Raw genomic sequence first — 14,421 nt, forward strand, 5'->3', positions numbered from 1 at the left:
ATAAGTTTACTAACGTATTGGGTGGTCAGGTGGTCAGGCTCGCTGACTTGGTTGACACAGGTCATCGTATCCCAATTGTGTGGATCGATGCTCATGATGTCAATCATTGGGTTGACTGGTCCAAACGTGATTATCTACATACCGTCGCCACATAGCTTGAATATTGCCGAGTGCAGCGTTAAACAACAAACAAAACTGACGGGCAAAAGAAAGAACATACTTGGACCTAACCATAACATTAAAAACGCTATCAAAACGTTCCCGGTCTGAAAAAGCAGTCGCCAAAACACCGCAAACGTAAGGGACCGTTCATTATTTATGGTGTGTGTGTGTGCGTGCGCGCGCGCGTGCGTGCGTGGTGGACTGATGATTTTAAGGGGGTGAGGGGTGGTGTCACCCATTTTGTCCTGGGGAGGTTACAAAATGTATTTGTATATAACGTATGCTGTTTTGCAAATTAATTACAATGGAACACTTCAGTCTGAATGAAAGTCTGTGCAGATTTTGACAGATATGATCACAAAACTTCGAAAATGTTAATTACCCAATATACCGGTTCTGAGAAAAGAAACGTTGCAATAAGTATCGTTTGAAAGGTGTATCGCGCAATACCGGTATATCGGTAATATCGTGCAGTCCTACCTGCGTCTATAATGTCTATTTCTACAGTGAGACAAAAGGTGTATGATAGTCATATGAAAAACTATGTTTTATCTATTACTCTTTCGTTTTGGCAGTTCTGCATGGATACATATTGAGAATGTTAACTGGAGTGAGTGAGTGAGTTTAGTTTTACGCCGCACTCAACAATATTCCAGCTATATGGCGGCGGTCTGTAAATAATCGAGTCTGGACCAGACAATCCAGTGATCAACAGCATGAGCATCGATCTGCGAAATTGGGAACTGATGACATGTGTCAACCAAGTCAGCGAGCCTGACCACCCGATCCCGTTAGTCGCCTCTTACGACAAGCATGGGTTACTGAAGATCAATATTCTAACCCGGAAATGTTAACTGGAAGGCAGCTGGATGTATTATATGATACTGCGAGTTTAATGTTTCTCTCAGCGTTAGTGTGTAAAATGAGTGAGTATGGTTTTAGCAATATTACAACACCATCAGCGCATGGGATACTTCACGCATTGTGACCGTGGAGGGAATCGAACCCGGGATTTCAGTGTTACAGCAAACGAGTAAACTACTAGACAACCTCAACACCACAATTAAGCTCAGTTTGTAATCTTCAGGTACCTTTCGAAGTTGTAAAGGTTAGCATTATCCGACACACGGTTAACTATTCAAATATATTATATAACAAACTTTATTAGAGTGTTTATTTTGTTGTGGCTACATATATGTTTTGATAGTATTTTATATTTCTATTGTATTAACTGTATAGTTTAAAGTTTAATTTTTTATAATGATTCACGTTTTTCATTTAAAGCTATACATAGGTAAACTTGTCAGCTTCGTGACAGACTAATGCTTAATCTATGAATATATATAGTTCTGATAGAAACAAATTATTCCATTTAAATTGAAAAGGCGCCCAATGAAATGGGAGATTCACAGGAAATCTAGACTTGCTTCATTTAGAACTTTAGCATTGCAGGGAGGGCTCGTCAGAAGGGAGATACATGTGGTTAGGGACTGTGAGACTGACTAGCTTCGTAACAAATAAGGAAGTTAAACCGGGAACCATATAATAGATTATATGGTCTCTGGTTAAACATAATGACTCTGAAAGAGTGAAATTGATAACACTTTGGAGCACGAGTGAGAGAAAATGAGTTCCATTAGACATTAAACATTCATGACCAAAGGCCTCATAACGAGACAGTGAACAAAGCCGTACGAGACACTAGCCATCCTAAAGTAGACCAACAATAAATAACCTTTATCAGCAAAGGCTATTATTGCACGCAGGTCAAGGTTCAGCATCTCGTGTGTCAAGTCAACAAACAACACCGTTCACAAGTAACATCGTCCGTCAACTCTTCACTATACTGAAGACAGGGCTCTCTTCACCCCCTTTGCTCGGGTCGAGACACGAAAAAATGAAGTGGTACGTTTTTGTTGTGTTAACTATTGTTCTTCTCGACGTGTGTGTGGAAAGCCAGAGTCAAAGGAGAAAGAAGAAGAACAGGAAATACAATATAGTATCTGACAAAAGAAAATGGACAGTGTTTCAATCGTATAACAGAAATGATGCCATTCCTACGATGCAACCGACTCCTAGCGCGAACACCAGCATTGGGGGTGGGACCCCCTTCAACGTGGGGGGTATCTTCCCACATCTGACCCTAACCGCCGACAGCGAGGGTCCCCGGTCTGAATGTGGGACCGGAGCGTTGATGCCGTGGGCGGACAAGCTCTACGTCGTCTCATATCTCTCCGTCCCTGACGGCGGCAACGGGGACGGGACTCTACTCCATCGACAGCGACTTTAAGGTCAGTGAGTGTACTAGTCTGACATACAGACCCTGAAACAGATATACCAAATACAGTTCACGAAAGTCTATAATATGTGGCGAGACTGGGATCCCTTTATTATATACTCATGCCAATAATGGTTGTCACCCCCTTCATTTTTTTTAATTGGAGAGGGTGTGTGGGGTGGGGTGTGTGTTGGGTTGGGGTGGGGAGGGGGTTGACAACCATTATTGGCATGAGTATATGTTATGTACATGTATATAAGTATATAATTTAGAATTTCTTTTTCTGTAAATATGTCAATTCAGAAATTAGATGTTAGTCTGTGCGTGTATTTGGCACACTGTGGTTATCATAAACCTGGTATCTAAATATCTAAATTAGGATATTAGCTGTGTTCCTCAAAATAAGAAATAAGTTGACGGCAACTCAGTCTGTCCTTCGGGGCGGTGGGGGGGTAGTCTAGTGGTTAATGTTTTCGCTCGTCACGCCGAAGGCCCGGGTTCGATTCCCTACATGGGTACAATGTGTGAAGCCCATTCATGGTGTCCCTCGCTGTGATATTGCTGGAATGTTGCTAAAACGGCGTAAAACCATACTCACTCGCTCACTCCATGCTCTCAGGAACAGGGTACTACAGGTGTATACCCCGAAGGCAAAGTTCCTTGTGTTGTGTTGCTGTGCGGTGCGGTGCGGTGCGGTGCGGTACGGTGCGGTGCGGTGTGTGGAGATGACAGTGACTGGTGAAGTTTAATGGGAGGTTCAGGGATCCTGGGTTGTCATTACACAGCAGAGCACTAAAAATGAGCCTGTCCCATCTGAAACTGTCCATCCTATAATATCTAGATAAGGACAAACTTTATGGATGAACAACGTCTTTATTCAGGTGATGCGACGTTTCGATACAGATTCTTGTCAAGATTATAATTTAGGAACCGCGTTTTTTTTTGTAAATAAACTCTGTCAAAAAAGAAACGCAACCCCTGTATTTTAGAGATTTTGATCTGAAGTTTTAGGACGACACGGCATTTTTATTATTTAAGACAGAAGTCTGAAATTTGGCAGAATAATAACCCAGATGGGCATGTTTAAAATTGTCATTTCAAAAGTCATCTCACAGACACCAGTTTGTCACCAGGGGGGGCGTCTTTCTCAGTATCTCGTATGAGCACCACGCGCTGCAATCACTGCACGGCATCTCCTTGGACAAGAACGGATAAGACGCCGGATTCTTTCCTGGGGAATGGCTCTCCACTCCTCCTGCAGTGCAACGGCGAGCTGTTGCAGCGTCTGTGGCGGCGGCTGACGTTGACGTACGCGTCGATCCAGAGTATCCCACAGGTGTTCAATAGGGTTGAGGTCTGGTGATTTAGAGGGTCATGGCAAGACATTGACGTTGGAATTCTGCAGAAAGTTCATTGTTGCACGTGCAGTATGAGGCCGGGCGTTGTCCCGTTGAAAAATCTGTGTCTGTTGGTCAATAATCGGGAGAAGGTGAAGCTCTAACACGTGGTTGATGTAACGTTGGGCTGTCAGGTTCCCTGGAACGATCACCAAGTCTGATTTCTGGTTGTATGAGATGGTTCCCCAAACCATGACGCTTTCTCCGCCAAATCTGTCCACCTGTCGGACGCAGATGGGCGCAAAACGTTTATGACGTCTCCTATACAGACGCTGTCTTCCGTCGTGACGTTGCAAAAGAAAACGTGATTCATCAGAAAACCAGATTCGCCTCCAGTTTTGTAAAGTCTGTATCCTTACGTTGTTGCACCACCTGAGTCGTCGGCGTCGATGTAGGGGGCGTAGTACAGGTCCAACAACTGGTCTACAGGCACGTAAACCCGCTTCTTTCAGACGGTTCCTAATCGTTTGAGCTGACACTCTCCTCAAACCTGGTATTTGTGTGGCAGTCACGGTTGGTAGGGCATGCCGATTACGCAGGTGATGGACCCGGATGTACCGATCTTGAAGGGGGGTCGTGATTCTTGGCCTTCCACTTCTCGGGCGATCGTTGGTCAAATTGAAGTTGTTGTAGCGGCTCCAAAGTCGGGATATCGTTGTCTTTTTTGACAGAGTTTATGTTCATGTTAGTCTAACGACATCTATAAATGCTCTCCCTTATCCCTCCTTATTCTATTACGGAAGACGTTATGGGGAGTATGGGCTTACTTCGGGAGTGAATGAGCTACATGGAGTATACATTCTAACCCGGATTTTCAAGGGTTAATCAAATTTTACTAAGTAGGCACCTTCCAAATGCCGACCGCCTCCGTGGTGTAGTGGTTAGTCCGCCCGGAGAGCGGAAGGTCGCGGGTTCGATCGCCGACCGGGTCATACCAAAAGACGTTAAAATATGGTACTTGTTGGTCCCTGCCTGGCGCTCGGCATTAATGGGTACAACAAGGACTGGTCGGCTCGGAGTCAGTATAATGTGTCTTAGTGGGGTATTCATATGCTTCACTGCGGCATGGTATCTCAGTGGGTAGCACTATAAAACCAGCTCAAGTCTGGGCTAGTACAAGAAGCCGCACATACACATACACACGCATGCACGTCGTCATATGAGCGAAATATTCTCAAGCACGACGTTAAACCCAATTTCACCTCACCTCACCATCCAAATGCCGATGAAAGAGTTATAATTACCTACATTCACCCTAATAAATAAATAAATAAATAAATAAATAAATAAATAAATAAATAAATAAATAAATAAATAAATATATTAAAAAAAACAATAACAACTACAAAATTAATGTGAGCTTTCCACGAGAAAATTGCTCATATATTCCTGGGCTTCCATCACGTCACGTTTATGTAAGGATAAACTTATCATACAATGGTGTTGTTGATGTTGCAGCTAACCAAACTAGCGAACCATCGCTCGACGTATGCCAACCGTCTCCTGCACAAAGAATCCAATCAGATTGTCATCGGAGCCTGGTTGATAGATGTCCATGGCAACGTGTCCACATTTCAAGACTTGTTGCATGTCCGAGTTGCAGCCACAGCAGAACACTTAACGGACCCCAAAAATCTGGTAAGGTGAAAAGTGGGTCTCGTCCTCGATTACCCAGCGTATTGTTATATCGCATGACAGACTGGATAACCGAGGGGGAAGGGAGCCTGAATCCCGTCTGCCTGTTGGCTATTTTTTGAGTCGTTGCACGTGGAGTCCATGCTTTTAATTTAAAGGGCCAAATCGTCCTTCAACTCATGACGCTGGTAACACAGAAATACAAATTAGATAAAATTTCACACAAACCTGAAATAAGGTTCTTGAGAGGCATATAGAAGTTGGTATTCAAGTATAAAACAAAATATAATGGATGTCAACTGTATTGCATACACAAGGTTTCTGGGCTTTTCCTTACCCATTCGTCAGGTGAATGAGCACAGATAGAATGTGTCTGACGCAGGGGCAAGGGATAGCCCAGAAACGTTATGCATACAATACAGAAGAAGTTGACATCCATAATATTTTGTCTTATACACCTGAAATATTTGATAATTCCTCGGCCATAGTCAAATATTTTGTAATTGTACATAGTGTTATTATCTATTACTTATTACGAATCTCTTTATTCATCGTCGGTTTCTGGAAGACAGGCCTTTATGGGATATGAGAGGGATGTTGCGTCACACATACATCGTAAATTCTTGAATATTGGCTTCTGTTGAGGATAAAGTTATCTTTTATAAGTTCGTGAGATGTTCGTTTATGTGATTAGAAGGATACCTAAGAATGTCTGAAAACCCATAATACGAACATAGTTTATAGAATACCGTCACTGTTTCTACCTGAAACGTGCCCGCATACCGTATATATGTAGATTGGTGCTGTGTGGTCCTGTGCATAGAGCTCAGGTCACAGATCAGTTGAAGTTGAGCAAAGTTAAGCAAGAGTCCTTGGATGGGGGACCGTGTTTGGCAGCTTGACTCCTGAGAGTTTCTTGGACGTCAGTCCTGCCCCACAAGGAAACACATGTTATACATGTGGTCTCACCTGAGGCAAGTGAGTTTGTTCAAACTTGCCCATGTTCACCCAGCAGAACATAGGTACCCGGTAGGATAGGTTATGCGACTATTAACCTTCTTGGGGCTCACGGCAGCTTGGGTTATCCGGGGTAATACTAATCAGATTGTGTGTTAGCGCTTTGAGCATGTGCCTTGTACATGAAAAAGGCGCATTATATATTCACAATTATTATTTATTATTAGAATGTATGATATAATAACTCGTCAACAGGTGTACATGCTGGGCATGGATGGTCCGCTGTGGGAGTGTAACGTCTACAACTTGACCTGTGTCCAGCTATTTGACCTGGTTCAGACACTAGGGATTCCAGCCAATGAGGGCGAGCAGCCCCACTTCAAGGCCGCTCACACCATGAACGACAGACTCGTGGTGACGAGCAACACTTTCGAAGAGGCAGACTTTGAAGGGTTACAATACTTAAATATCTCTTGGAAATACATAGATGTACTTTGCTGCGCCAGCACCTTCTGTTGGCAGGATGACAGAACCATTCTTCGAGGTTTTTTTCTGTTTGCGAAGGGAAAGGGACCGGTGCAGGATCTTAATGTAGGGCAGAAATCTTAATTCCTCAAGTTCTGAGATGTCTCGTGGTACAAGATAGGATTGGTGACATATGCTACTCACACTTTGCTAAGGATCACAAAAATCCCAAACTTTACTTAAATATAGATTTATAATTTGAAATTGTATATATTTAAAACTAGATAAATAATGATATGGTAACCCCTCTATAGGCAAACAGCCACTTTAATCTAACCTTATACACTTGATACATGAGTAACCATCAAAATGTTTTTTATGGCACCAATCAACCATTTTGCAAATCGTGGAACGAGTCACTGACAAGTACACAACACCTGTGAATAGCAGGTATGGGATCCACAAGATGCAGTGACATACTGAAACCTAGGATACATGCTTACAAAAAGTTTATATATTTTAAACCAAATTAGACCCCACATCATAGTTTTCTTTGAATCAATGGTTTGATCCTTAGCAAAGTGTGAATAGTATATATAAAAGATCGGGAATGGGGGTGGTGGTGGTGTGGCTTTGTTTACAGGTAGTTACTACAGAAAACAGTGAGAAATCAAATAAGTTCGTGATCATTACCACCCACCCCCTAACCATCCAAATTTTAAGAATAAACATATTTATCTGATCTGATATCACACTTTTGAACGGGTCACTAAAAACATGTCTCTGTACAGCTAGTCTCTGAAATGAACATATTTTAAAGGGAAAAAAGTTTTTAAATTAAAATAGAATACAATCAAAAAGAGCCCAGATACTTTTTCATTTTCAGAAATGTGTTAATCTACACTTTCCATGGGCTACATTGGGTATATTTGTTTCAGGGTCTGTATGACAGACTATGGTAGAGAGATAAATGATTGACTTTCAGGTCATGGTAACCAACGGCTTTACAATGGGCCGCAAATGATGGTAACAATTTAATTGTAGCAATAGCTTGCTAAGTCTGCTATGGAAACCCTATGGAAGGACAGTTCTGGGTGATAAATCAATCTATCAGTTATTAGACACATTAGTGCCTTAGTTTCATACAGGGTATTAATTACGTCTATTCCTGGAAATGACGGTGGCGGATGTCCTTCTTTCATTGTACTCAACTGTATCTAGCATTCAAGATGGCGGGCGTCTGGCAGAGTGGAAAGGCCCAGGAAGCAACTGGACAATCCTAGCGAAGACGGCGTTCGTCGAGGTGGCTGGCAGAAGGAACTTCGGGAAGGTCATCTACGCTCTCGGCTGGGACTACCGTTCCGTCATCCTCAAGGTCTTTAATGGCGACGACGTCGGTGAGGTCATAGCTGTTGCCTTTTAGCAATCATTCTGTTCAAATTAGACGTAATACGGTAGTGGCAGCGCTAAGACTGTTTGAAGAACGAAACCCAGAATACAGGAAACGGATTCCTACTTCCGCATTTGAAGAGTACCATTATCGTGGACTAGCAAGGGTTTATAACATGTAACGCTTTGAGGGCGGTTCATGCCAAATTTCGTATTGATATTGGCTACCAACTCTCATTATGTGAAACACTACTTAATTCACATTTATGCAAAACGGCATGATAAACCCCAATAAAATGATCGACTAAATGATAGCGTTCATTGACAACTTTGTTCCGTATGCCACTATCTTTACGACCCATGTAAACAGTGAAATAGATGTATATAAAATAGTCTCCAAAGATGCCTATTTCATTATCAAGGGTATATTTCAATCCTGACAAGTCAAATGTTACATTTTTCTCAGCTTACAGAAACTGGCAGACCTATCGTCTACCAAAGGCTAGCCATGCATACGACCATCTGTGGCAGACGGAATGGCCCCGCATCAGAGAGGTCGAGACTGAACGCTACCTAATGGACATGCACGGAATGTTCTATGAGTTGTCTCCCCTTGGTTGGGCCGGAAGCACGTGGGGTGTCCGACCAGTGTGTCAGCACTTGAGGATGATCCCCGACTACACGTCGTTCAGAGGGATGCTGGTCCTAGGTGGAAACCAGGTACGACCAGCGTCTTGAGTGAGTGAGTGAATGAATTTTAAGCCGCTTTTAGCAATATTTCAGCAATATCACGGTGGGGGACACCATATATGGGCTTCACACATATTGTACCCATGTGGGGAATCGAACTCGGGTCCTCGGCGTGACGAGCGAACCAGTTGCGTGGATAGCCTATATAAATATACTATAAATAAATAAATTTAGCCACTAGGTTACGTTGTATTATAGTTTGTGGGAACGTTGTATTTGACGTTGTGGGAAAGGTATAATACTGACTACATTCATAGAATGACAATAGGTTGTATAAATAAAGGATGGAGAGCGGAGAATGAATTGTTCGATTTACGGTCGTGTCATTTCAAAGACATTATTGTATGGGCTTTATGTTACCGTGCCCGGCGTTCGACGTTAAAGGGATAATACGTCTCGCAGTCAGTATGCTGTGTCTGAGAGATATATCCATAGTAGAACTGTGGCATGGTATCTCAAACGGCAAAAGTAATTCATATAGCGGGGACCTCGACACCTGTGTTTCTGTTCTAGGTATCCTCCATCTTCGACAACAACGTGGTGACGGGGCAGGCCCAGTCTGGTCTATGGTTTGGGAAGACTGACGACCTGTGGGGGTTCGGCAAGCCGCAGGGGTGGGGCGCTGTGTGGAGGAGGGACAGGGTGGAGGCGAACACCGTCTCCGACCCCTACCTTATGACTGGTTTTGACAAGAAGGTGCTCTTCATAACGATCCTCAATTCTACGTCATCAAGTGTGACGTTTGACGTTGAGGTCGACATTACGGGCGCTGCAGGTACAGTTCAGATGGCTTTTGATGTTTGTATTGTTTTAATTATGAGTGAGTGAGTGAGTTAATATTTAACGTCACATCGGCAATATCTCAGCCATATCGTGACGAAGACAATTTATACAATACAAAAAGGAAAACATTGTGAAGAGTTAAACCTGTCAACGATGGACAGTAAAAATCCTAGAGTATCACAGATATGAATATAAAACTAGAATGTAAATCTAAAACATTTTAATTGAAGAAGACAGTACAATATAAAACACGGGCTATAGATCGCCAACAACTGAAGGTAGATCACCATACTAGGGTCCATGGGGACTTACAGTGCCTTTGCTACCTGCATGGACCCTAGCTGGATTTACACCATCCCCTCAGCCGCTGGCGACTGCAGGAAGAGTTAGCCAAAATTTAAAATAACAAACATACTACGATTAAAAAGTATGGTTGAGCAAACTTGACTTTGAAAGTTTTTTGGGACTTACGTACCCTCTCAGGAGTTTTAATTATGAAAATGCTACATTGGTATACATAATTCTATTTTTTACTTGATACCTAAATAAATTAACACACCAATTTGATCGGCTTGGTGCTTTTGGGGTAGGATATCCATGTTTACGAGGCCATGGTACCTCATTTGGCAAGTACTACTAAACTGGCATTGGCACACACATACACACACGCACATGCACACGCACACGCACACTGAGACTAGGTTTTCCTGCATTCTGTGTTTCAGCGCACATGGCGGGAGAAGAGTGGTTCCCCGTGGTGAGTCTGACTGTGACGAAATCCGATTTTTTCGTGTTTCCCACTGGCTTCAGTGCCCACTGGGTGAGGCTGGTAGCTCACCAAGAAGCTGTGGTGACTGCCTACTTCCACTACACCTAGACAAATCTTCTGTAGATATTCTTTTCTCTTCTTGTTTATAAGTTGTACAACCATGTTAACTTGGTTCGGTTGAAATAAATGTTTCAAAAATGTGTGTCTCGTAGTTGTGTTTTCCTCTCTGCCAAGAACCTGTTTGTGTCAGTTATAATGATGACAAAAATACATAAGCTATTAAAGATTACTAAAATGCACTCAGCAATATTCCAAGTATATGGTCTCAGTCTGTAAATAAACGAGCCTGGATCAGACAGTTCAGTGATCAATAGCATGAGCATCGATCTATGCAGTTGGGATACAGTGACGCGTGTCAGCCGATCCCGTTAGATGCCTCTTACAACAAGCATGGGTTGCTGAAGACCAATTCTAACCCGGATGTTCACGGGTTACTGAAATGAGTGAGTGTGTTTAGTTTTACGCCGCACTCAGCAATATTCCAGCTACAATGGCGGCGGTCTGTAAATAATCGATTCTGGACCAGAAAACCCAGTGATCAACAGCATGAGCATCGATCTGCGCAATTGGGAACCGATGACGTGTCAACCAAGTCAGCGAGCCTGACCACCCGATCCCATTAGTCGCCTCTTACGACAAGCATAGGTTACTGAAGATCAATATTCTAACCCGGGCCTTCACGGGTCGTTACTTAAATGAAGAATGTTTAGTATTCGTACAGTAAGATGTCTTTATCATTCTCAACTAGTTATATATCAAGAGAAGAGGAGCATTTTGAATGATTTTCAGAGGGGTGAGTGATGTCATTGGTAAAATGAACCTGAGAAAAGGAAACAGAAATGGAACAGACCTATAGTGTCTGGTTGCCATGCATGAAGCTTGCAGTTGTCCCCACAGTAAAAGCTTAACTTACCCATATGTAAGCATCTCTACATTTACTGCTTGATCAACTTAGTCTACCGTCATATTCACACACTGTGGAGTATATATTGTTAAGGGTAGTGACTGACAACATTCACACACTGTGGACTGTATTTTCTGTCTGCCTGCAGTGAAGAGTTGGTGAGTGAGTGAGTTTATTTTTTACGCCGCACTCAGCAATATTTCAGCCATATGGCGGCGGTCTGTAAATAATCGAGTCTGGACCAGACAACCATGTGATAACAGCATGAGTAGCGATCTACGCAACTCGGATACGATGGCATGTGTCAACCATGTCAGCCTCCATCCCGTTGGTGGCTCAATCCCTGTTGGGGCGGTGGGGTAGCCTAGTGGCTAAAGCGTTGGCTCGTCACGCCGAGACCCGGGTTCGAATCCCCGCATGGGTACAATGTGTGAAGTCCATTGTTGGTGTCCCCCGCCGTGATGTTGCTGGAATATTGCTAAAAGTGTCGTAAAACCAAACTCAGTCAGTAAGTCAATCCCTGTTAGGCTGCTTCATATAAAAATGGTCCCAGTTGTTACCCTGCCTGTCACTTGACATAAAGGGGATAACACTATGACCCACTGTCTAGTCCATATACTGCATCTGAGTGGGATATGCCTGTGAAGCTGCCGTATGCACACGCACGCACACACACACACACACACACACACACTGGAGGAAACAATGGTGAACTTTCAGCTTCATTGCTCCCCTGATTTCTGAGCTGATGGAGTGAGTTTAGTTCTACGCTCCTTTTAGCAATATTATGGCGGGGTACACCAAAAATGGGCTTCACACATTGTGCCCGTGTGGGAAACCTAACCCGGATTTTTGGCATGGCGAACGAATGCCTTAACCGCTAGGCCCCTGCCGGCCGATGGACAATCAGGCCATGAGAAAAGCCAACCTGGCTTTCATCTGGAGAGCTGTTAATCGACCACTAAATGCCTCTATTATCTAGACAATACACAGGTCCAAAACAATAGCGTCTACATGCCACCCTGTTGTGTTAAGCTGTTCAACTGGTGGAGGCGATAAATACGGAAGGCAATATTATCTACTGCATCAAGACTAAGGCTGTGTATTGGCAAATAAATTGTATTGCAGACTATTGCGATTCAGGTATCCGATACTGTGATATATTGGGAGCCTCAGTGTTTGACAGTGAATGACATGACAATGTACATGCAGAGCCTATTTTCTTCATATTGCCCTAAAAACAGAAATCTCGAAATTAGATTTGATTTTGAGGGATTGCATTTTCATTTAAAATAAATTATTTCATATAGAGTATGCTGTTTTGTCAACTAATTACAATGGAAAACTTCAGTCTGAATAAAAGTCTGTAGATTTTAACGTAAACCATAGATATGATCACAAAACATACCCAATATACGGATTCTGAGAAATAAAATTGCAATAAGTATCGTTTGAAAGGTATATTGCTACCAGTACACCATGCAGTCGTATTCAAGACTACACTCAAATAGAGCACAGAATAACTACATTATTTCAGTAATTTATTGTTTTCATGTCAAAGCCATTATGTTTTGACTAGCATACAAATACAATCATATCAGAGAAATTCTACACTAAACATGCCATTACTATCGACAAATGCATAACAAATGACCAACAAGTATGAATTGTGTCTTCATTAATAAAATAGAATCATGATACAGCACATTTAGACGTTTACTCACAAAAAATCACTAAATGCCATCTTATATCAGTAGAAGTCAAAATATCTTAAATGCACTTTCTTTGAAAATTTTACGGTGGAAAATAAAACATATCAATTACAACAATTTTGTGGACAACATCAAAAGTCAGTTTAAATATTATGTTTCTTATTGATAAATACAGACATCTGACTGTTAAGGTAAGTGCACCATGTGTTGATGGCTGATGGTATGATTGAAAAAAATATTGCACAAGACTTAAGGTACTGTCCTCTTAGTCTTTCAATGTCCAGCCAATGACATCTAAAAATTTCAATACCACTGTGTTTGTTTGTTTGTTTAGAATGCATGCAGTGACATTCCAGCCAATATTATACATATGATATGTCCTTTCTCCTAAATGCACTGACCAATTTCCTGATCCATGAATTTCAGATTTGTGTTCAGCTTTCTGTCCCCAAAATATTTCCTGTCCATTCTAGAATGTTTAACTGTGATACTGGTAATTAAGCTGCCAAGTGCCCTCCTTAAATAGAGCACTATTCAGTGTATTTGATTCACTGTACATCACATTCTAAGCTGTTCCAGAATAGTTCAGTATGCAGAGAAAGCATTACCGGTTCTGTATCCATCTGCCATGTTTGTTTGGGGGTACTAATATAGAACATGTACAGTAGTACACTTGCAAAATACCAGATACCTATCTGCCATGTTTGTTTGAGGGTACTAATATAGAACAGGTACAGTAGTACACTTGCAAAATATAGAACATCTGCCATGTTTGTTTGAGGGTACTACACTAGTACACTTGCAAAATACTAGATACCTATCTGCCATGTTTGTTTGGGGGTACTAATACAGCATATGACAACAGCTTGGGTTACCTGGGGTAATAACATCCGTCTTGTTGAGTTCAGCTCTATATTAGTGGCCTTATTATTATATTTCTTAAAAAAACAAACAACAAAAACCAGGCAATAAAGCTCAAAATAAGCAGAAAAACTGACACCACTTGCATTGTAGTTGCTTATTATAATTAAACCTCAATACATGTATTAAATATCAAAGCTATTCATAAACATGAAAAATTGGACATCAACATCAAAATATCACTTATAAAAGTTTCTTAATGTCATGTTTCATGCCTCTGGACCTTATTTTAACAAACC

At 42.0% G+C, this 14,421-nt stretch overlaps 1 protein-coding gene across 1 annotated transcript; it reads left to right on the forward strand.

Annotated features, from left to right (window-relative positions):
* Positions 1–1,726: 1,726 nt before the first annotated feature.
* LOC124263400 lies at positions 1,727–10,787 on the forward strand. Its single transcript, XM_046698016.1, is given in 8 exon segments — positions 1,727–2,416; positions 2,418–2,453; positions 5,296–5,475; positions 6,685–6,881; positions 8,116–8,291; positions 8,750–9,003; positions 9,547–9,808; positions 10,542–10,787. Coding segments are annotated over 8 exon segments (1,614 nt in total). The 5' UTR covers positions 1,727–2,059; the 3' UTR covers positions 10,694–10,787.
* The last annotated feature ends 3,634 nt before the right edge of the window (positions 10,788–14,421 follow it).

This window comes from Haliotis rubra, unplaced genomic scaffold (assembly GCF_003918875.1).
Source record: "Haliotis rubra isolate DU_JTF1 unplaced genomic scaffold, ASM391887v1 Scf88, whole genome shotgun sequence".
In the NCBI taxonomy this organism is placed as follows: domain Eukaryota; kingdom Metazoa; phylum Mollusca; class Gastropoda; order Lepetellida; family Haliotidae; genus Haliotis; species Haliotis rubra.